The sequence below is a fragment of the Panthera onca genome, chromosome D4 (genome assembly GCF_046562875.1).
Source record: "Panthera onca isolate mPanOnc1 chromosome D4, mPanOnc1 haplotype 2, whole genome shotgun sequence".
NCBI classification, from domain to species: domain Eukaryota; kingdom Metazoa; phylum Chordata; class Mammalia; order Carnivora; family Felidae; genus Panthera; species Panthera onca.
The window spans coordinates 75,098,797-75,123,321 of record NC_138351.1 but is presented as its reverse complement, the minus strand read 5'-3'; the positions used below and the strand labels follow the sequence as shown (position 1 = coordinate 75,123,321).

Below are 24,525 nucleotides of genomic sequence, written 5' to 3'. Positions count from 1 at the left end.
AGGAAGGGGTCCACTCTGCGGGCAGGGTAGGGGGTCCGGATGAGAGCTGCCCACTCTGTGCCCAGCCTGTCTCACTGGCCTCCCCCAGGTCTGAGCCCCCTGCCTCTCCCACTCCACCGCTGTCTCAAGGTGCACACCCTCTCCTGAAGGATCTCCAGGAAGTGGCCCCCTCTGCGGCCAGTAGTCTTCCTAAAACCAGAATGAGTCTGAGCCCATCTCTCTCCTGGTCTAAAGGCCAGGCTTCTCGGCCTGGATCACGGTCCCCCACTGGCTACTGCTGTCCCTTTCCTTCCTTCCCTGCAGTGCTTCAGCCAAGCAACCCTGTGGGACTCCTGGGGGGCCCGGCTCTGTCCAGATTCTGAGCTTTTGACACATTCCTGCCTCCTGCCCCCAGAATACGTCCCCTTTCCCAGAATGACCTCTAAGGCCTTCAGGGCTCAGGGGTCATATTTCTGAGACACTCTGCCTGAGGTCAGGCTTCCCAGAATGGACTCTGAGACCGAGATATCCCTGATGAGGTTTCTAGATGTGTGCCTGTGTTACACAGAATGATGACCCAAGACACCCACTGACTCTTTCCTGGAGCCTTCCATGAGCAGGGGCTCAGCTGTGAGGCACCAGCAGCCTTCCATGTCCATCACATGCAGATGTGATGAAGTTAAGGCTCTCGTGACAGGGTAGACTTTCCTGTGTTCTCTGGGTGGGCACAGTGCAGTCACGAGGACCCTCAGAACAAGGCGGCAGGAGAGTCAGAGTCAGAGAAAAGGTGGCGTCCTGCCGGGAGCAGAGAGAGGTGGGAAGGTTCTACCCTGCTGGCTTTGAAGATAGAGGAAGGGGCCATGAGCCCAAGAAGGCAGGTGGTCTCTGGAGGCTGGAGAAGGCAAGGAAACAGGTTCTCCCTAAGAACCTCTAGAAGGAATGCAGTCCTGTCGACTCACTTTAGACTCCTGACCTCCAGAGCTTCTAGGATAATGAATCTGTGCTGTTCCAGGCCACTAAGTGTGTGGTCATTTATCACAGCAGCAGTCCCCTGCCCTGGGCTCGACTGACGCTGGTGACGGTGCTGGGCTGACGCCTCGGCCGGTCCCGCGGGAGCACTGGGGCTGCGCTGGCTTTGTCGCGAAGGGAGGCTGGGCTCTGGCTGTTTCGCCTGCCCCCTTCTCCCGGTCCCCGCACGGAAGCTGCTCCAGGGGGAGGCCGTTCTTGGCAAGGGCTCAGCTGTGAGCCACCAGCAGCCAGCACTCCCAGTACCTGCGGACGGGGACCGGTGAGCTGGTCCTGTGGTCCCGCCCCCATGGCGAGGGGCTGGGTGAGCGAGTACACACCGGGGAGCCCGTCCCAGCCTCGGCTGCAGCCCACCCGTCACCTCTGGGAGGGTGCCTCTGCGTTCCTCCCGGGGCACGGCTGTGCCAGCTAGCCCCACGGCTTGCCGGACGGAGCGGGCCACTCTGGAGGTAAGAACAACAGCCAGTGTTGCCTGGCTGCCTCCGCGGTGCCAGGCACGAGTCTGAATGCTCCAGGTTTGCGGACCCACGCGTCCCCGGCAAGAATCCAAGTGACGCGGGTGTGGCTGCTGGAGGCAGTTTTGTAGATGAGAGAGCTGAGGCGCAGAGAGGTGAAGTCACTTGTGTGGAGTGACAAACACCTAGCAACCGTCACTGCCAGGGTTAGGCTTGAGCGGTCCGGAGCCTGTCCCCGTAACCAGCACACTGTCACCTCCCAGACGCACAGTCCTGCGTGTGAGAGCAGACCGAGCGGGCCATGAACCCACGTCACCTGAGAGCTCTCCCAGCCATGGAGCGGTGCTGGGGCAGGAGGGGGCAGCTCACAAGGGCTGGGTTGTTATTCCCAAGCCCGTCCTCAGAGCCTGCTGTTTCTGGAACATCCATCTCTCTGACGTTTCTGGGTGACTGTTCCCAGGTGCCCCCTGAGAGCTATGAGGGCCTCACAGACGCTGTCCTTTCTAATGGGGTCTTCCTGCCTGAGGAGGAAACCAGGAGCCACTGTGGCCCGAGGGGGGCCGGGGCCACCCTCCAGAGTGTGCAGTCCTAGAGCCAAACTCCATAAAAGCGTTCCGTCTGGGGGGCTGTCTCCTGACAACTGTCTGCCAGTCTGTAGGAGTCCGCTGTGGCTGTGTGTCCCTGTCTGGTTTTGTCGTGTGCAAAATGGAGCCAACAGCGGCTGCCGCTTACCAAGCATTCACTCTGGGCCAGAAACTAGCTTACATTTGTCTCTTAATTTGATCCTTTCCATAGTAACTTTATAAGGCTATTTTCACCCTCCTTTTATGGGTGAGGAGGCTGAGGACACACAGAGAGATTAAGGAACTTGCCCAGGGTCACACAGCGGCTCCAGCCTCATCGGGCAGTTTGGACTTGAGTCTGTCCTCTTTGCCACCTCCACCCAGGGTGGTTGAAGAATTAAGTGAGATAATATACGTGAAAGGCTTCAGATGACTGGCACAAAGCCCTCGGTAATTCTTAGGTGAATAACTTTTCAGAAATTGAAAGCTGGTTGGATGGCTTCCCTAACTCCATGACATTTGCCCTCCCCTGATGCCAACAGGTGCCCACGCTGTTCTGTGGGCAGCCACACTGTGTTCTTTTCGGGTCCCTTACGTGTCTCTGGGTCTTAACTCGTTGAGGGGTATTTTCTGTTCTTTTGGGGTAGTTCCAGCTATTCTGGTGCCTCTTCCCTTTTCTATAAATTCCTCTCTCATGCTCAAGGCACATTTAACCTGAATCGGCCCCCAGCCTCCCTTGCCTGTCCTCCTAGCCCCCTAGCTATCCCCCTGCACGCCCTGCCTTGGCCACAGTGACTCACTTCCACCCTCCTATCCTAAGCAAAGCGTGCTCCCCTGCTTCTCACCTGTAACCCTGGAAAGCCCCTCTCGCCCCTGCCCTGCCCCTGCTTGGTTGACTCCTGCTCACCCTCCAGTCTCATCAAGAAGATGTCACCTCCAGGAAGCCCTCTGACCACCACCCTCGCCCCCAGTCAGGACCTTGCACCTTCTCTGCATACTCGTGGCCCCATGAGCCGCCCCATCACGTTCTGCTCACGCTGTTCTGTGAAGGTCTGTTTACTGGTCTGTGTGCCCCTCTGGTGAGACTTTCGGGAGCAGGACTATGTCTGGGTTGTCCCTTGGTCCCCTGGCCCAGCATGGGCTATGCCTGCCCTCAGCCAGTGCTCCCTGTGTTTGTAGAAGGAAGGGCAGCTGAGGTGATAATGTTGTGACCCGCTGGTGTGGGTGGCAGTGCAGGAGACCCCTGAGGAGGCAGGAGACCCTTGGGAGGGCAGGAGACCCGTGGGGAGGCAGGAGACCCGTGGTTGGTGGGAGACTTCCAGGGAGGAGGCAGGGGGTCCTTGGGTGGCAGAGTGGACTTAGCCTTGAACCTAAGGAAGATGGGAGGTGAGGGACCCTGGGGCCAGAGCAGGCTCTCCCTGGCTGAAGCGGGTGCTGAGGGGCAGCCGGGGGCGTGCGTGGCCCCTACTGTGTGAAGCGTACATGAAAACCTGAAATGTAGAGGTTCTCTAGGATGTTAGCATCAGGGGTCACCTCCTTCAACGCCTTCCTTTCACTGCACTTACAACTGTGACCCCGGGAGGGAGAAGGACTTCCCCAAGGTCACTCAGCAAGTTGGAGGCCGAACTGGGGCAGGGGATCTGGAATGTTCCTGGCCTGAATCGGTGTGCCCTTCAGGGTATGTCAGGGCCTCTGTAGCCTGTGATGCCCCCCCGCCTCCCCCTGGAAGTTCCTGTCACCTCCAGGCCCTCCAATGCTATCTTCTGTCCCTCCCACAGGTGAACCTGGTGCTGGGGGACGGCCGGTCCCTGGGCCTCACCATCCGAGGGGGAGCCGAGTACGGCCTGGGCATTTATGTCACCGGCGTGGACCCGGGCTCAGAAGCAGAAAGCAGCGGACTCAAGGTGAGCGGCCCGACTCCCAGAGGAGGGGGTGGGCACCAGGGCCGCATGCATGGGGTGAGGGCGAAGGAGCCACGTGTGGAGCTCCGTGCGGCTGATTTCGGTCAGACCTCCAGCGAGGCCATGGGCACCCCACCTTGAGGACCAGTCCCGGCCAGGAGTCCCCCTGGCTGCATGCCTCCAGTTGGCAGCTCAGAGCAAAGCAACAGGGCCCACCTCCTAGCCTCCCGAGCTGGTTTCCTAGCTCTCCTCGGAGCAGTGCAGCCTCCCATGCGGTGGCGGGCAGTGGGCCAGCCGAGCTCTTTGTGGCTGCTGCTTTGCAAACACTGTCAATGGCTGCAGTGGCCCCGACTTCAGGTTCGTTCTGGAGCATTGACAGGGAAGAGAGGAGAAAGCGGGAGCTGGGTTAGGGTTGCACTGAGCAGCTCCCGGTTGGCGTTCCATCAGGGCAACCAGCAATTATTGAAATCATATCGTTCGTTCTCATTTTATTTTTTTTTTTTTTTTTATTTTTTTTTTAAATTTTTTTTTTTCAACGTTTTTTATTTATTTTTGGGACAGAGAGAGACAGAGCATGAACGGGGGAGGGGCAGAGAGAGAGGGAGACACAGAATCTGAAACAGGCTCCAGGCTCCGAGCCATCAGCCCAGAGCCTGACGCGGGGCTCGAACTCACAGACCGCGAGATCGTGACCTGGCTGAAGTCGGACGCTTAACCGACTGCGCCACCCAGGCGCCCCCGTTCGTTCTCATTTTAAAGAACACTAACTGTGTGCCCGGTACTGCTCATTGGCTTCACACGCGTCTCACTGAACCCTCAGGCTGCCCCTTGGGGTAGGTGGCTCTTACCCACATTTTCCAGTCAGGGAGGTGGACACGGAGAGAAGAAGGTGAAACAGACTTCCCAAGGTCACGCAGCTGACACGTTGCAGAGCAGGACTGAGCCCAGGCCGTCTTTGTTCCACAGCCCGTGCTCTCAGCCATTGCACTATACCACCTTGCTGCCAGAACTTGCTCGGAGCACTGGAGGGCTGTGACACTGAGTGAGGCAGAGGCGAGGACCCTGGGCCCAGAAGACAGATGGCCTAATGAATGGGCTAATAAGTCCTGATGCCGGCCGGGGAAGCCAAGGCAGCAGCAACGGGAGCAGTAGCCATGGGCATGGGTGGCATTTGAGCCAGCCTTGCAGAATGCAACAGGTTGGAGGTAGAGGGGCTGGGGAAGAGGGAGCTGTCACTGAGATCATGGGCAACTAGATGGCTGGGGAACGAAGCACAAGATGAGATGCTGTCTTTCTAGCAAAGGGCCTTGAATGCCCCACTAACTTAACTTGTGGGAACCCGATTCTCTATGCAGACGCGAAGAAAAGGTCAGGAAGGGTCATGGCAGATCAGAGTGGCCGTCAGCAGAGACACCCCCCCCCACCCCCGCCCCATGCCGTGTAGTGGTGGGAGGACTGGAGTGGGCGAGAGGAGGCATCTGTCAGCTTCTTTTAGGACATAGGATTTAATCGGAAGAGCTCTGGGCTTGGAGCCTGGAAGGTTGGGTTCGAATCCCAACTTCGCTGTTTTTGCTCTAATAGCTGTGACCTTGGACGGTTCCTCCCTGTGTCTGTGCTTCCCTGCCTTTTCCCAGATAAGCATAATAGAGAACACCACTGTCTGAGGGTTGTCGTTGAAAAGATGAGAAGAGAAAGCTGATAATAATGGTAATAATAACGTCAGTAATTGTCTCTGTTATGGGCTGAATGCTTGTGTCCCCACATTCATATGTGAGTCCCTGACCCCCAACATGATGGGGTTAGGAGGTGGGGCCTCGGAGAGGTGACAAGGTCATGAATAGGAGTAGTATCCTTATAAAATGGACCCCACAAGTGAGGACACAAGAAGTGGGCTATCTGCAAGCCGGAAGAGGGTCCCCAGCAGAACCCGACCATGCTGGCACCTGACCCCAGACTTTGGGCTCCCAGAACTCTGAGAAATACATGTCCACCGTTTGTAAGTCACCCGGTCTACGGCGCTTTGTTTTAGCAGCTGGGACAGCCTGACACAGCCTGCTGTTTCTCTGGCTCTTTATGCTGTGGATCCGTGTACCCACTGCACCCCTGTGGAAACGTGTTCCTCAGCCCATTTTACAGGCACAGCAGCTGAGACTCAGAGCGTCACACAGCCAGTGGGAGGCAAAGCTGGGACTCCCATGCGATAGTTGGGGTTCTGGTTCTGGAACCGTGCTCGTAACCAGGCCAGTCGGGCGGGTGATAGAGGCCCCACAAGTGCTGGCTGGGTCTCGTTGATTCTGCAAGGCCCTGGGTCTGAGCCCGTGCTGTGTTCTCAGGGAAAAATGGCACCTTGATGGGATCCCCAAGAGGAAACAATCTCACAGTAGTCTGTGCGCACGTTTTGTTTAAGAAGTTTGTTATTTTGGAATAATTTTAGATTTACTGAGAAGTTATAAAGGGATTTCCCATCCTTCGTTGATCCAGCTTCCCCCAACGTCAGCGTCTCCCGTAACCACGGTGCATTTGTCAAGGCTCAGAAGCTGACATGGGTACAGCACGTTTCCACAAACCACACACTTTATTTGGAGTCACCAGTTTTTCCACTAATGTGGTTCACTCGAGCGTTATGCATTGCATTTGGCTTGTATGCAGTTTTAATTCCATTTATTCCTCCCCCCCCGCCCCAACCACCACCAAATTTCAAAAAAGATTAATAGCAGTTTCTAAGCACGGAATACAGTTTTTGTTTTTTTTTGTTTTTTTTTGTTTGTTTGTTTGTTTTTTGACGTTTATTTATTTTTGAGACAGAGAGAGACAGAGCATGAATGGGGGAGGAGCAGAGACAGAGGGAGACACAGAATTTGAAACAGGCTCCAGGCTCTGAGCTGTCAGCACAGAGCCCGACGCGGGGCTCGAACTCACGGACCGTGAGATCATGACCTGAGCCGAAGTCAGACGCTCAACCGACCAAGCCACCCAGGCGCCCCTTGTCTTTTTTTTTTAAATAAATGAGTGAGGAAATTGGGGAGAAGAAAAATGAGGGCTGAGAGAAAGGGATGAAGACAGAGCAAGGGTCTTTTCTAGAACACTTGCTAGAGGCAAGACGCAGATTTGGTTAGAGCTTCCTGGCAGCCGATGCAAAGAGAGAAGCAGGTCCGTGACGTCTGTGAGATGAAAACAGAGCAACTGTGCTTTAGAAGCCTGGCTGTTCCTCTTCCTGGGGCCTGAGCGCAGTTTCCCTCCGGTGTCTCTTGGAGAGAATGCTGTGTGATGATGTAAGCGGTGTCCTCAGTGACGGGAAATGTATGAGCAGATTCCACCCTTGGTGGCGGATGCGTTCTGATGACATCCATGTTAAAAGAAAGCGGAGAGAGCGGGAAAGATGATGTGTTAGGGTCCAGCCTGAGAGCACTGAGCACATTTTCTCTCTCTGTCTCTGTGTCTCTGTCTCTGCATCTGTCTCTCTCATTACTGACAGATGGTCGCTTTTATTATCGTGTCGTCTACTTACTGAGGAGTCACCGTGTCAGGAACTGTGCCAGATGCTTCACGGTGTTACGTGATTTTTATGACAATGCGTGAGGAGGGAATATTCTCCTCCCTATTTTGCAGGTGGCAGATCCGGGAACAGTGTTAAGCAACGTGCCCAAGGCCACCCAGCTAAGAGGGGCTAGGTCTGCACCCCCAGCGGCACAGGCTACCTTCGTAACCGCTACTCTCCACCGCCTCCTGGTGGTGATAGGTGTCATTGTCTTCAACTTACAGCTGAAGAGGTGAAGGCTCATGGAGTTTAGGGTCCAATGCATTCTAATGTCAGAGCTGGGATTTGAACCCAGGCCTGACAGAGCCTTGTGCAAGGGGGGACAGGAGCCCTAGGGCCTGCCGCTGACCAGCTGTGTGAGGGTAGGGGTGTCCTTCCCGCTCTCTGGGCCTGTCTCCGTGCTTGGACAGTGAGGAGTCGAATAGTCAGGCTAGATGATTCGGGAGGCTTTCTCCTAGATTCGCACCTTTTTTTCCGGCCTGAGACTGCCCAGACACCAGGAACCACAGCCACAGAGAGACGCCAAAACAGGTAGCCCACTGGCAGATCCCCCTTTTATGTGGAAGGAAGGGGAGAAGGAAGGCGGGGAGGGATGGAGGCAGAGGACATTACATAGAGGTAGTGGCTGTCCATTCTGCTTCTCCTTCCCTTCCTTCCATTTAATCCGCAGATATCTACTGAGGACTCCTGTGTGCCAGACACTGGTCTCGCCCTGTGGCTTCTGAGCTGAGCAAGACAGAGTGTCTGACCTCCAGGAGCTTTCTTTCTAGTGGGAAGATGGGGCCAGGTGGGGAGGCAGAATTACCCAATTGTTTGTTTAATCAAACAATCAGGGTAAACAACAAGATGGCAAAGCCCATGGAACCGTGTGGGTGTATGACAGGGGAGACCAGCTCTCATCTTGGATATCTGGGAGGACTTCCTGGAGAAAGAAACGTTTCTGTTGAAATTCAAAACAAGAGGAGAAAATCAGTGATGTGAAGGAGGAAATGAGAATTTCCGGCAGAAAGAACAGCAAATGCTAAGTCCCTGAAGTGGAATGAAGTGTTCCCTGATGCCAAGGAAGGCCGGTGTGGCTGAACGCAGAAAGCCAGGCGGAGGAGAAGGTGCCAGATGATGCTGACAGAGTGAACAGAGCCAGCTCACACAGGGTGTGTAATTCACCCAAGACTGTGCAGCCATGGAAAGATGATGCCCCAGATCTGCAGTTAGCAGTATGGAAGGATGTCCAAGGTCTGTTATTAAGTGGAGAACACAGGCTGCAAAGCCACTTATCTGACAGGAGCTCATGCAGGCAGTAGATGCAGGTGAAAATATGCGCAGAGAAACAGCCACACGGACCTGTACCGAAACATCGGTGTGGTTATCCGAAAGTGGCGACGTTACCGATGACTTTTGCCGTTCTTTACATCCTGCGTGGGGTCTGCATGAAGCGAATATTGCTCTTCTCATCATGAAAACAGCAACAGTTAAAGCCATTTCCCGTCTTGAAGCAAAGCAGCAGAAAGATATTCCGTAGAAGTTTTCCAGTCGCTTCACTTTGCTTCTCGGTGGCAGGCAGGCAAAGGCTTTGTTTGCTCATAAAATGCCTGCCTTTGGTAGAGGCCTTTCCTTTCTCGGTCCCCGCCGCAGTAAGACATTTTATATTCCCTGCCACTGTTTCACGCTCCCCTCCAAGTTCCCTCGAATGTGCTAACACCTGCCTACACTCGCTCGGGCATCCAGGACTGATTAATTCCATTTATTGCCAATGCACTGTCAGTAGAATCAGGCATATTGAAATGGAATAAAGGGGCTTGGCTTTGTGGGTGGTGGAGCCAAGAACAGGCTTTATTTGTCAACAGGGCTCCTTGCTGCCGTGCAGAGCTTTCCTGGGGCAGAAATGCTGCCTTCTGCCTGGCTTCCAGCTGCTCGCTTAGCTTCTGAGGGCCGTGCGAGTCCAGGGGAGGGCAAGTCAACTGCTAGGAGGAGAGGGTCTTTAGGAGGAGGTCAGGCGCTTCCCAGCACTTACCCTGGGGGTGGCCGGGTGGAGCGTGGAACTTTCCCACCCTCTCCGTAGGGGCTGACTCCCCCTTCTGCGTGTACCTTTAGGCCTCTTATTCCTTTGCACCTGCCCTGCCAGCTTCTAGCTCCCACCACAGAATGGGCCCTAAAACCTTGTTTGTTCCTTTGAGGACAGCCAGATCGACTGGCATTTAAAAATAATAATGATGGTAGTTGCTAGTTATTAACCAGTTATTATGAATCAGGCACTGCGCTAAATAAACACTTTTGATACATTCCTAAGTAATCCTTCCCATGGTCCCACGGCGGGCATTAATAGTGCCATTTAATAGATGAGCAAGTGAGGCTCAGAGAGGTGCAGTCACTTGCTCGGGATCACACAGGGATCTGGGGCCCCTGGCCACATGCTTTGCTGTCACCTCCCTTGTACCCTAACTTGACCACATGTCAAAAGAATGCATGAGGTGCCTGAATGGCTCAGTGGGTTAAGCGTCCAGGTCTTTTTTTTTTTTTTTAATGTTTATTTATTTTTGAGAGAGAGAGTCACAGAGCACAAGTGGGGGAGGGGCAGAGAGAGAGGGAGACACAGAATCCGAAGCAGGCTCCAAGCTCTGAGCTGTCAGCACAGAGCCCAATGTGGGGCTTGAATTCATGAACCATGAGATCATGACCTGAGCCAAAGTTAGATGCTTAATCTACTGAGCCACTCAGGCGCCCCTAGTTTTTATAATTCTTAATTTTTTTAAGGTTTATTCATTTTTCAGAGATAGAGCGTGAGCAGGGGAGAGGCAGAGAGAGAGGGAGACACAGAATCCGAAGCAGGCTCCAGGCTCTGAGCTGTCAGCACAGAGCCTGATGTGGGCCTCAAACCCATGGATCATGAGATCACGACCTGAGCCAGAGTTGGATGCCCAGCGGACTGAGCCACCCCGGTGCCCCAAGGGTCCAGCTCTTGATTTTCAGCTCAGGTCACGATCTCAGGGTCATGAGATCACGCCCTGCGTCAGGCCCCACGCTGAGCATGGAGTCTGCTTAAGATTCTGTCTCTCTCTCTCTCTCTCTCTCTCCCTCTCTCTCTCTCTGCCCCTCCCCCACTCATGCCCGTGGGCTCTCTCTCTCTCGCTCTGTAAAAAAAAAAAAAAAGAATGCAGAGAGGGGAAACGAAGGACATTTCTTCTTAGAAGTCACCACGCTTCTCAAGCCCACTGTGGCTGTCCTCCTCCTGCCTGGCTGCAGCCTTCACCGCTGAGGTCATGCCAGGGAGGCCCCTTTCGCTCCCACTGGTAGGAGTAGGTTGCCATCCTGGCTGGGGTTCGTCAGAGCAGGATCTCTGTTCCCAAGAATGTCCCGCTTTTTGGGTCATCACTCTGCTGCTTGCGGTTGTGGGACACACTGTATCTGGTGCAGCATCGGTGGCTCGGTGGCTGGGGACGGCCAGCTGCTTTGCGGATCTGTCCTGTGTGCTCGTGAGGGAGTCCACACCGCATTGGCCTCACTGGTGGAGCCAGCTGGGGGCAGGGGGCCGACCCTCCTCAGCTGGGCTTTGCCAGTGTCTGCTTTCCCAACTCTCCTCTAGACTGAGCCAGGCACCCCCCCTTGGCCGACCACCCACCGGCGGCAGGTGACCTCCATACACGGGTCACCTCTGAGCACTCCCCACAGCTCCGGGAGGCGGGACCTCTTTCATCCCATTGTAAATGGGGAGTACTTACTTCATGACTGTCTCTGGGGGGCAGAGCCTGGCTGTGCGTTAAACGCTGTGTGTCCCTGCCCGCGACAGAGCTGGCACACAGTAGGTGTTCGGGAAATATTTCTTCGCTGAAGGAGTGAGTCTGGCCGAGGCAGGCCCTAAACCAGGCCTTTTGACCCCAAAGCTTCAGTCACCAGAGCTTCGATCCTGACCATGGTTTCATTTGCATCGTGGCCTGAGCACAGCATAGAACCTGCAATGGTTTTTGTTTTTTAAGGAACAAATCCCACTGAGAAGTGTTAGTGATTTTCACACTCGCCAGGATGCAAACTGATCAGTCAGACCCTTGCCTTCAGAGAGGCTGGCCTTCGAAGGGAGCTGAGTAGCAGCCGTGACCCACAGTGGGGTTTGCTCATCCCGGGGGCCCTGTGGGCAGCGGGTGCCTGGCAAAGAGTAGGTGGCGGGAGTCTATCTCTGCTGACAGATCCCAGCCTCCCAGCCTCCCGTTTCGTACGCGGGGAGGCTGAGGGCCAGCAGGAGGGGAAGGGACTGCTGGAGGGTCACGGAGAGGTGGGCCAGGACCCCACACAGAGCCTCTACGTCATCGGGCAGTTCGACCTTGCCAGCTGACTGTGTTTCCATGCTTCCCTGAAATAGCTCTGCTCGGACACAAGAACAGGTTTGGCCAACTCTCCAGGGCTGCCTCCTGCTTGTTCTTGGTGGAGGAAAGGGTGTGCCTCCTATCTATTACTGTTTCAAGGGAGTTTTCGTTTGTGATCATGGCTGATTTTACGGCAGTCCTCATGGGATGGCAAAAATTCAGTATTCGTCTTTATATAATTCCTGACAGTAGAAAAAAATCTTACGTCATTAGGGCACATTGCAAACAATTCTCGGTCTATCGATGCTAGAACTTAAATGAATGGACCAATTTCTTGAAGGATGTAAACTACACCCAAGAAAGATAAATAGAAAAGCCTGGAGTTCTAGGTATGTGTCAGACAAATTGAATTTGTACTGAACAACCATCCAAAACAGAAAACTCAGGCCCAGACGCTTTCACTAAATGAACCTTTTTGAACAGTTAAGGAAAAAATACTATGCAGTTTCTTCCTGGAAATGAAAGATGAGGCAATGCTTCCCAGCTCATTTTATGAGGCCAGCGTTAAATCACACCAAGACCAAACACATACGAGAACACTGACCGTTCCCCTTCAGGACGTGCTGAGTACAAAAATACTCAACAAAGTAACAGCAAATCCAATCTTTCAGTCTGTAAAAGGGATGTGTGCCGTGACCAAGTGGGGATTTCTTTATCCAAGGAATGCAAGCCTGAATCAACATGTGAAAATCAGTGTTGGGACACATGGGTGGCTCAGTCTGTAGGTGACCAACTCTTGGTTTTGGCTCAGGTCATGATCTCACGGTTCGTGAGTTCGAGCCCTGCATTGGGCTCTGTGCTGAAAGTGTGGAACCTGCTTGCTATTCTGTCTCCTCTCTCTGTACCCTTCCCCTGCTCACGCACATGCTGTCTGTCTCTCTCTGTCTCTCAAAATAAATAAACTTAAAAAAAGAAAAAGAGTGTTATTAGCAGATGAAAGGAGAAAAACCATGAGGACAGAAAAAGCAATTCACAAAATTCATCGTCCATTTATGATCAAAACTCTCAGCACACTAAAATCGAAGGGAACTTCGATGACAGACGTCCTCACAAACCTCCAGCTAACATATGTCGTGGGGAAAGTGTTCAGAATCCGTTTGTAAATACGTATCCACAAAAAAATCTTTTCTTCCAAGAGAGATAAAGGCTTTCTCCTGAAGGCTCTCTTCTAGGATTGGAATTAGGCAAAAACGTCTTTCTCGCCACTCCTGTTCGGTATCATGAGAAGTTGTCATCAGTGCAAGTAAGCCAATAAAAAGAAATGAAAGGCACACAGATATGAGAGGAAGAAATGAAACCCTATTTACAAAGACCGATTGTCTACATAGGAAGTTGCAAAGAATCTCCAAAAAGGCTCCTAGAACCACTAGATGAATTTAACAAGGTGGAACGATAACACAGTCAGTGTACAAGAATCAGTTGTTTCTACAAACTGGCAATGAGTCACTGGGATTCAGAGTTCGTAAATACAGTTTAGAGTAGCACCAAAAATCATGTAGTTACAGATAACAGAGTACATGTAGCACTTGTATGCTGACGGCTGCAAAACGAAGAAAGAAAGAAATGGAGAGAGACACTGTATTTGTGGATAGGAAAGTTCCATGTGATTGACATGTCAGGCCTTCCTAATTTGGTCTAGATTCAGCACGACCCCCGTTTCCAATTCTGGTAGGTTGAATTTTGAGAGAGAGAGAGAGAGAGTGAGCAGGGGAGAAGAGCAGAGAGAGAGAGAGAATCTTTTTGTTTTTAATTTTTTTAATTTTGTTTACTTTTGAGGGGGGGGGAGGGGCAGAGAGAGAGGAAGACTCAGAATCCGAAGTAGGCTCCAGGCTGTGAGCTGTCAGCACAGACCCCGACGCGGGGCTCGAACCCACGAACTGTGAGATCATGACCTGAGCTGAAGTCAGACGCTTAACTGACTGAGCCACCCAGGTGCCCTGAGTGAGTGAGAGAGAGAGAGAGAGAGAGAGAGAATCTTAAGCATGCAGGGCTCTATCCCTCGACCCTGGGATCATGACCTGAGGCAAAATCAAGAGTCAGATGCACAACCGACTGAGCCATCCAGGCACCCCGCTAGAAGGCTTTTCGGATTTAAACATTTAAACGGACAAAGAAACTAGGGGAGCCAAAACAATTCTCAAAGGGAGGAGCACTGTCGGAGGACTCATTACCTGATTCCAAGCCTTACGTAAGGCTACAGTAAGCAAGATAGCGAGGGCGGTATTAGCGAAGCAAAGACATGGAGACCAGAGGAACAGAGCAGTGAGTCCAGATAGAAACCTACACGCAAATACCTAACTGCACTTTGGCAGAAGCGCAAAGGTAATTTTATGGAGAAAGGACGGTCTGTGTGCAAACAAATGAACTTTAACCTAAGTCTCACACCTTACATGAAAACTAATTCAAAATGGAGAAGACAAAGTTATAACACCTCTAGGGGAATACGTAGGAGAAAATCTGTGTGACCTTGAATAAGAGTTTGTGTCTATTTTTTATTTTTTTATTTTATTTTTAAATGTTTATTTATTTTGAGAGAGAGCAAGGAAGGAGCAGAAAGAGAGGGAGAGAGAGAATCGAAAGCAGTCTCCATGCTTGGGGCAGAGCCCGACCCAGGGATCGATCTCGTGAACAGTGAGATCGTGACCTGAGCCAGAATCAAGAGTCGGATGCTTAACCGACTGAGCCACCCAGACACCCCAACAATTTTTAGATATAACCTCGGAAGCAGGATCCATAAAGGAAAACATTGACAAGTTGGATTTTATTAAAATTAAAAACTTTTGCTCTGTGGGAGACACTTTAAAGAGAACAGAAAGGCAAAGCCACAGGATTAGAGAAGAAAATAGGTTCTAATCACATTTTTGACAAAGGACTTGTCTCAAGAATTTGTAGAGAACTCTCAAACTTAGCAGCAGGCTTGGGAGACACAGTTTTGTACAGAACTACAATGGCGGATACATGGCTCTGTGCACTTGTCAGAACTCACAGAACTATATACCGCAGAGTGGATTGTTTTTTTAATATTTTAAAAAAAAATTGTCATGTTTATTTTTGAGAGGGACACACACACACACACACACACACACACACGGAGTACAAGCAGGGGAGGGGCAGAGAGAGGGAGACCCAGAATCTGAAGCAGGCTCCAGGCTCTGAGTTGTCAGCACAGAGCCCGACGCGGGGCCCGAACTCACGAACCATGAGCTCATGACCTGAGCCAAAGTCAGACGCTTAACCAACTGAGCCACCCGGGCACCCCAGAGTGGATTTTATCGTACATAAATTTTTAAAACTCAGCGCAGCTGTGGAGGTATAGAAGGAGCACAGACTGAGCCAAATGAAGACCAAGGAATCCAGCCGTATTACAGATGATTCACAGCACCACACCGAGAGGAACAGGGAAGAAAGGCACTCGCCTAAGTCATTTTGAAAAACATTGTTTTGACTGATACTGTGACGCAGAGACAAGGGGAGCTGCACAGAAACACTGTATTCCAGTTGGCAATTTTTTTTTCCTCTAAAGGCATACACATTAGGAATCCTGAAACTACTTCATTTTAGACAATGAGAGCCAGATCTGCACTTTCAGAAAACATGACCAGTAAGGAAAAGGGGGGGTGGAAATCCTTGTGAGGCTGAATTAGTCAAAGGTATCAATAGGGACCCATTTACCAAAAAAAGAAAACAAACTGTATATGTGAACACACACAGATAAATAGACCCGGAAATAAAGCTGTGACTTAGTACACGTACATATAGTTCTTCGCTCCATCCATTCAGAAGGGCTGGGAGCAGGGACACCCCAATAAAAATGGGTGCACCTAGTGCCCAGATCTTGGTTTCTAAGTATTCTTTTCTTTTTTCATTCTTTTTTCTTGTTTTGCACGTTTATTTATTATTTTTGAGAGACAGAAAGAGACAGAGCACGAGCAAGGAAGGGGAGAGAGAGGGAGACACAGAATCGAAAGCAGGCTCCAGGCTCTGAGCTGTCAGCACAGAGCCCGACGGGGAGCTCGAACTCACAAACCGCAAGATCATGACCTGAGCCGCAGCCGGACGCTTAGCCGACTGAGCCCCCCAGCCGCCCCTCTGAACACTATTTTCTGAATAAAAGGAACCAAGGCTCTTTGTAGGAATGGTGATTCCAGATGTCAGGCAGGGAAGGTACAAGATAAGCCTGGGGGATCTTGTGGTAGGTCCCACAAAGTACCCGTGTGCTACAAAATCAGTCACGGAACTATTCCGCATATCAGCTACACACAGAGCCTCGCGGAAGAGCTCCCAGTGGCCAAAGGAGAATGCAGTAAATATCCATGAGTCTGTACTAATGTAATTACATAAAGAGCTGAATAAATAAATAAGGGAGAAGCAACAATTCTTTCCTAAGGAAAAATTCCCATTAATAATCGTGAAAGGAATACGGGAAGAGGAAACCACCATTAGAACATTACATTATAGGAACAACTGTCACAGGCGAGATGCCCCCGTGGATGTTAAATAGCGGGCAGAGGTTTAGGCAGAAACAGGATTTGGTTTTTTTGTTTGTATTTTTGGTTTTTTTGTTTTGTTTTGTTTTTTGCATCGTTTGAAAATATCTCCACCAATATATTTCATCGTCATAAAATGAGTAATAATGAGTTTACAGTGGAGAATGCTGGCAGATACCAGCTTGGCTAAGTGTGTATTTTTTTTTTTTTTAAATCTTTACTTCTTTTTTTTCTAGTTGTAAACACAGTTGTAGAAAAGTCAAGTCATAGCCCTGACCGGGGTTGTAGTGACCGTCCGTCCTCCCTTCTGTCCAGCCCCAGAGTGTGAGGGCTGTCACCAGTTGGCATGTCTTTCCAGACCTTTTTTCTGTCTGGCCTACTGTACACACAGAGTCTCGGGGACCCTTCTTGTTCCTTCTGTTCCTTTTATGACCCGACCATCAGCTTCTTAGAAAATCGCCTTCCTTTTTGGTCCAAAACCTGACATCCCTGGTTTATCACATTTGGATTAAGTTGTTGCCACTACAGAGCATTGAGATGGCCCTCCTCAAAAATCAAAGCACAAAAATGGAGCAGAGGTGTAGTTTAGCACGCTTGTTTTGATCACTTCTTAGTGCTGTGATTTAATGCCTGCAGTGTCCTCTCTTCTTCTGCCAGTTAGAGAGGAGGGGACATGCCACGGAGAAAGGGCGGCATGTCTCCTGAGCCTGCCTGTTTCCTCGCCTTCCTTGGGTGAGGTCTGGGGAGAGCCAATTGGCTGGGTGGCAGAGGGGAGCGGCCGCGTCCCTCCCCGCCACACCCCAGGCCCCCACGGTCTGTCCTGCTGCTGTGGGAGCACCGTGGACATTTGGGTGGGTGCCAGGTGCTGGCATTCCGGGGGACACAGCGAGGTGTGTGTGACACAGGACCTGATTTGGGTCCTCCACGTGCTCTGCGTGGAGACTGTGTTGAAGGGGCCGGTGGGAGCGAGAGACAGCGGCGGCGAGGACTCCTGGTGCCCCAGGTGAGTGTTGGTGAGAGAAACACTGACAGCAAACCCCCACCAAGGGATCATTCTAGGCCCGGCACCCCGCTCAGTGACTTTTATGTTCCACCTTAATGAATCCCCAAACAGTCCTTGCAGCAACTACAGGCCGTGTGTATCCTCCTTCATGGAAAGATAAGCACACGGAGGCTCAGAGAGGTAGTCGCTGGCTCAAGGTCACACAGCAAGAAAGCAGTAGCGCTGGGGTGGGGATTGGCTCCAGGATCTCGCCTGTTATTAGCCACTTAACCCTTCAACCCTGAATTAGTGTGATGGCAGCCGGGCACGGAGCCTCCCTGCTCCTGCCTGTGTTCTCCACTGCTAGCAGATTGGGGACACCTCCCCAGTGTTTCCGCACACTGTGCTTTTGGACTTGGAACCTGGAGGAGTCTTCTGGCTCTTCTGAAGATGTTTAAGTAAAAACACGGGGAGGGGAGCCTGGGTGGTCCCGTCCGTTAAGCGTCCAACTCTTGATCTCAGCTCAGGTCATGATCTCAGGGTTCATGAGACTGAGCCTTGTGTCATGAGATTGAGCTCAGAGCTGGCTTGGGATTCTCTCTTTCGCCCTCTCTCTGCCTCTCTGCCTCTCTCTCTCTCTCTCTCCCTCCCCCCCCCACAAAATAAATAAATAAACTTAAAAAAAAAAACAAAGCCTGGTGAAAATGGCAGAAGGTACAGCAACATGAGAATAGTAGTAATAATAATAGAGCTCAATAACGATAGAAGGAAGTAACTTAGGGCAGAGCAGTCTTCTAGCTATTTCTACATGACAGTAATAATAATGGTAATCACCAGCAATTGGAGAGTGCCCCCCTGTGCCAACCAGGATGCACAGTGAGTGCTGTGCCCGCACTGAGTCATCTAGTCCCCCCAGCAACCCTGTGAGAGGGCACTAATATCACCCTCATTTTAGAGATGGACAACTGAGGCCCAGAGAGGTTAAGTAGCCTGCCTAAGGTCACACAGCTAGTAATTGGAAGGGCTGGTATTCAAACTCAGGCAGGACTGGCACTTAGTCACAGAAGCCCCTTTGCCACCCTTCCTTCCCCTCCGAGTGGTTCTCAGGCAAACTGGGGGAGGAGCGCAGGACAGAGCGATATTCCTGCAGTGTGCATAATAACAACCGCACGAAAGAAATCGCCTGTTGACCACTCACGGTGGACCCGGTCCCGTCTGGGTGCTTTCTGAATCGTGCTGTGCTGTCCTCGCCACCGCCCCATGAGGAGGTGCTGATCGGCAGTCACCATCCCCGCACGAAGGAGCCCTGAGGCTCAGTGAGATTAAGCGACCCGCCCCAGAGCCTGTTCTTGCTTGGCAGGGAATCGGTGATTCAGACGCAGGGCCTCACCTCTGCACTGTCGCCGGCCTCACGGCTGAGCACAGCCGAAGGCCCGCCATTGCTAATGCGGCTTTGATTTTGTGTCGGGAAGGGCTTTGTCTCTGTTTCTCTGCCTCCAGATTCTCTGTCACTGATCTGCTGACAGCTCTTTCCACTCCCAAGGACAGCAAGTGATCACGTCCTGCACGTCAGTGCCATTTCATGAGGCTGGCTGCGGAAACTTTGGTACCCTTGTGGTGGCAACCCACAAGAAAGAATACTTAGCGGAGCTGAGGGCTGTTGAGCGGGGTCTGCTGTGGGTCAGGAAGGAGGACCCGGGGCCCGGACGGTTGGATGCTTGCTGTCCCCACCCACATGAGGGCATGGGCCTGGCTCAACTTTTAAGATTATTTATGTAAGAATTTATGAGTAAAGGCATGCTTTAGCAAGAAGGTGTTATTGGGGGGGAAATTAATAATAGCAGATAGCAAACAACTACCATACCCACTGTGTGCCAGGCAGTATGACATCATTACTGGGCGCTGTCCCGTGGTGGTTAGATGCAGGCACTTTGAAATCAGAGTTACTGGCTGTGTCACTCTGTGTCACGGGACTCGGTTCCGTCATTAGTAAGGCTGGGATAATACCTCTAGGAACGTCATGAGCGCATAGCCAGAGAATCTCTGTAAAGCACTTAACACAGATAAAAGTATACAAAACACACTGGCTTTAAAAATGATTTCTGGTTGGGGCGCCTGGGTGGCTCCATTGGTTAAGCGTCCCACTTCGGCTCAGGTTGTGATCTCACCGTTTGTGAGTTCGAGCCCCGCGTCGGGCTTTGTGCTGACAGCTCAGAGCCTGGAGCCTGCTTTGGATTCTGTGTCTTCCTCTCTCTCTGTTCTTCTCCCGCTCACACTCTGTCTCTGTCTCAAAAATAAATAAAGATTACCAAAAAAAAAAAAAAAAAAGATTTCTGGTTTTCAGTCTAGCCCCACATTCGTCCTGTGTGTGGACGGGAAGAGTGAGGCTCAGAGAGTGGGAGTGATTTGCCCTGGGGTCACGTACCAAGAAGGGGCTGGCCATGGTCGGGCGCCTGGCTGTCTCTCCTCTGACCCCCACTCATGCAGCGTCCACTGTGGGCTGGCTCCCAGGTGAAGGACCCATCTGGTGCTGCCTGTCCATGATGGAACAACTCCAGGTATTCTTCCCAATTCCTCACTGGTGTGCCAGCCTTGGCCCCCCGGGGCCCGCTCGGGAGGGATGGTGGCAGAGCAGCCCCTGATTGCTTTGGGGACTCGAAAGTCCCCTGGCTCCTTCGGCAAGCAGTAGGATAAGAACTTCTATGTGATTGCTGAGCCCCCACTTACAAAGGGCCGGCTCTGCTGCCCTTCCAGAGCTTTCCTTGGGGCTGCCTCTTCCTGAAGCACAGTGGCCGCCCTCGATCCTGGACAGGGGTCCACGAACTGTGAAACTCAAAGTTGGTACCTTGCTTCCCTTCCCAAGGACTGCAGAGGGGACAGTGTGCTTCCTGTCAATTCCAGGCTTGCGTGCATGAGCACTGTCTCACTCTCTCGCTCCCTTTCTTTCAGTAAATAAATATAAATATATATATGTAATAATACCACCAGCACCTGTGCCCCAGGTATGGTATTCTCAGGATGCAGTGAGGTAATAATGCGTGTAAAGCCCAGTGCCTGGCACATGATAAGCACCCCCAAAACGGAAGCTCTAATTGTGTGGGTGATTTTCACTAGCCACACAAGTGTGGGTGCTGGTGGGTGAGACCCGGGTGTAATGGCATCTGAAAGTCTCTGGCAGCTGATTAGTCTGGGCTCATGAACATCTTCCCCCGCAAGGAGCCAGAAGGTGATTGCTTCCTCAAGAAAGCCAGCACATACCAGGTGACTGTCTCAGCCTCTCCCCCCTGGTTCTGCCGCATTCTCCAGCCTTCCTTAGGATACCCTCTTAGCTGGGTTTGTGACCTGGCCTCTGAATGGGTGGTTAATAAATTGCCTGGCCTTTAAAGGGGCCCCTGCCAGGGCAATAATTGCTCCCAGGCAGGCTGCTCTCAAAGAGAGAAACACTTAGTTTCCGCAGGGAGACCTATTAGGGCCGGAGCCCAGCTGTGGCTTGCCCTGGTCACAGGATAAGGTGAGAGCGTTCATTCAAGTGCCCAGGGCCCCCCCGGACTGTCCTGTCCACCGGAGGGAGACAGCCAGTGAGGGCCGGCTGCAGGTCTCCTAATCCCTCATTCCCAAGTGGCTGAGAGAAGGGCCTGGCATTGCTGACTGGCAGCTGCTGGCAGGGGTGGGGGGGTGGGTGGTCGTCAGTGGCCCTTCTGGCTTCCACATGCCATGCCAAGTTCAATGCCTGCACCTTGAGAACGTGCATAGTTTGCTGGATCTGACGAGCGTGTTCTCTCATCTCCTAAGGGACGTAATTATCAGTGAGCATTTCCTCGGCCCCAGCTGGGGGATAGGGTACAGGTGGAAGGCTTTGAGAGAGGTCGGTAACCGTACTGGGCAGTGCCTTGGACCCTTGACCGTGCACACGAATCATCAGTCTTTGTCGAGTGCAGAATATGATTCAGCTCGTGTGGCAGTTATCAAGGCTGCATAACCACGCTGTCACCACAGTCCTGCCCACCCTCACTGAGGGCCAGAAAGTAGCCAGGGCACGGCAGGGAGGGTCATCTTGGCTCCAGGATGTCTCAGGCCATAGCCAGAATGCTCAAAGTCTGGACACTGGAGCTATTAGGAGGCTCTTTTCCTTTTGCGTCTGGAGGTTGGTATTGGCTGCTGGCTGGGGTCCCTGTTCTTCTCTGCAAGGGCCTCTCCATGCCGCCTTTCCACAGAGCTAATTTGGGTTTCTTCCTCCAAGCGATAGGGGCTTAGAAGGTTTGTCTAGAGTCACAGGTCACTGGCAGAGAGGTAGGTCGAGCTGTGTTCTTTTTGTGCCCCAACCTCAGAAGGCATCAAGCAGTGCTCAGCTGGGCTCTGTTGTTCACAGTGGCACAAGCCCATGCAAGTTCACAGGGAGAGAAGTTACTCCTGATTGGTTTCTTAGGACCACTCTAATAAACCATCATAAGCTTGGTGCCTTTAAGCAACATAAATGTATTCTCTGGCAGTTCTGGAGGCCAGAAGTTGCAAATCGTGGTGTGTCAGCAGAGTCGTGCCCCCTCCCAAGGCTCTGGGGAGAACCTCCTTAGCCTTTTGCAGCTTCTGAAGGTGGGGGGGGGGGGTGTCCCGGCACCCTTGGTTTGTTGTTGCACTCCCCCTCCCCCGCCCGGCTCTGTCTCCAGCTTCACACATCACATGATCTTCCTGGAGGTCTCTGAGTCTCCACCGTCCCTCTGCTTCCTCTTCTAAGGGTACCGGTGATTGGATTCAGAGCACACCCCAAATCCAAGAATGTCTCATCTTGAGACCCTTAACTTAATGACATCTGCAGAGGCCCTGTTTCCAAACAAGGTGACGTGTTCACAGGTACTGGGCGCTAGGGCCTTGGGTGCATCTTTTGGGGGTACCATCCAAGCCAGCCTCCTGATCGGGAGCGTCGAGGTTCTGAGAGAGCACATGAGATGTGGATCTTGCTGTGGTCGTTTGGGGGACTGCAGTCTGCCTCAGCCGACTTGGGGTGGAGCCTGAGATGCCGCACTTCTCACACGCTCCATTCCTAGGTTGTGTGGGTCCATGGCCGACACACGGAGTACAGGGATACAGAGCGCCTGCTCTCAAATTGCCGACAGGCTAAGGAGGAAGGAGGAGGAGTAAATAGCAAAGTAGCCATATACTGTTAACACTGATACTACCCAGCTCTAGAACAGCACACCCCATGCCCTGTTGTGGGCACTTTGCATGTATGAGCTCCTTTCACCCTCACTGCAATCTTATAATAAGGGTTCTTATCCCTGCTCACAGATATGAGGCTCAGAGAGGTTAAATGACTTGCCCAAGGTCACACAACCAGGAAGTGGTGGAGCCAGGACTTGAACCCAGGCAGGCTGGGAACTGAGTCCATACAGTTACCAACCTGCACTGGGACCCTGGGAGGGAGCTGTCAGGCCAGAAGAGAGAGCCAGGTGTGGCCGCAGAGAGGACACTTCTTCTCTCGCTGTGTCTTACTGGGCATTCAGTCGGTCAGCAATGACTTGCTGAGTGCATGTGCATACCCCTGACATGCACGCAGAAAGGCAAAGCCCCATGCTTTCTAACCTTGTGGAGAGTGCAGCGTGGTCAGGGTGGTGACTGGGACACGAAGCCAGGCAGACAAGTGAAGGAAGGGATCTTCAGGGAGAGATGAGCAGGAACAAGGCACAGAGACCTGGGATGGTGGGCAGTTAGGGGCACAGGCGTGCTGGGGGTAAGGAGGGATGGAGAGAAAGGAGAGGCGGGGCGAGGGGGCCATGGGATAAGGCTCCAGCATCTTTTCTCAGACCTCAGCAGTTGGCCCAACAAACCTAGAGGTAGCACCTGGATTGAGTATATTAAATCCAAAGTCAAGGAGCTCTTTGCTGCCAGGCAGACAGAAGAAGGCCTGAGCTTTCAGAAGGTTGGGTGTCCTGAGACCCAGGTGGGGCTGTGTGGTGGCGTGATTACCCCAAATCCTTTGGGGAACTTGTTGTTTTTTTAGTTTCCTTCCCCACCCCCCGCCCCCCGCTACAGAAGTAACAGATTCAGCACATAACACGCACACAAACAGATGCAGAAGGTAGAACCAGATGTCCTTCCTCCTAAAGACAGCCATTATTAGCATCTTTTATTTCTTTAAATATAATTCACATACCATAAAAAAAACCACCCCTTTTTAAAATGTCCGAAGCAATGGTCTTTAGTATATTCACAGGGTGGTACAACCATCACCTCTAATTCCGGAACATTTTCATCATCCCCCTCAAAAAAAAAAAAAAATCCTATACCCATTAAGCAGCCATTCCACATTTCTGACCCTGTAGATTTGCCTGTTTGGGACATTTTATGTCCGTGAATCATAAAGACGTGACCTTTCTCTTAGCACCACGTTGTAGCACACATCAGTAAATGCCTTTTATGACTGAACACTACCCTGATGTGCGGCCATAGCGCATTTATCCATCCAGCTCTGGTTGGTGGACACTCGGCTTGTCTCCGCCTGTTTGCATCTCGATGTAGCTTCCCTTCGTGCCTTTCTCTGTACATTTCTACACGATCAGTATTATACGGCGTGTTCTGATGTGCATCCCACACTTTGAAACCTGCATGTCCCTCCTGCAATTAGAAACTTCCCAGAAATGCAGTTTGTAATAGCTACATGATAATATCCCATCCTGTGGCTGAATTATAATTTCCCCAACCATTCCCCTGAAGTCAGTTGTTTAGTTGTTTCCAATTGAAGTCAGGTTTTAAAAGGAGCAACGAATGAGAGGAACCTCAGAGGATTTTTCCAGAAAGGCTTAAACTGCCTCCAAGCCTGTGCGTGCCAGCAGGCTGCTGAGCTCAGTGGGGGGACGGGAATGATTCACCCCAAATTATTAAGAGACACGCTGGTTTGGCCGGGTGGTATAAAGAAGGTTCTTCTCCAGGGTGGCACAGCACAGTTGCCAAGGGTCCCGCCCACTCTTCCCCAGACCCCGAAACATTGAGGGAGACGTTAAGCCATGCCCCACCCCCCAATTTTTACATTTCCTTCGAGGATTGTTTTTCTTTTCCCCCTCAACAATATGATCTCCACATATAATCTCAAAAGCAGCAGAAAGTGAATAAAGAGCTTGAAATGAAAATTGCCTCTGTTATCTAATCTACGAATGATTCTGGGATATCAAGAACTTGTTTTTAATTTCTGAATACGGTCTAGTTAAATAATGCCATCAGGTTTTATCCTTTGGAAATATAATTTCT

General features: G+C 51.8%; 1 protein-coding gene across 5 annotated transcripts in view; it reads left to right on the top strand.

Annotated features, from left to right (window-relative positions):
* The window catches only part of WHRN (whirlin), a 95,414-nt gene that overhangs the window by 33,916 nt on the left and 36,973 nt on the right, over window positions 1–24,525 (top strand). For all 5 annotated transcript variants that reach the window (XM_078436563.2, XM_078436561.2, XM_060608905.3 and 2 more), the window contains exon 3: window positions 3,802–3,927. In XM_078436563.2, coding sequence (XP_078292689.2) covers window positions 3,802–3,927 — 126 coding nt within the window. The remainder of the gene's footprint in view (window positions 1–3,801; window positions 3,928–24,525) is intronic.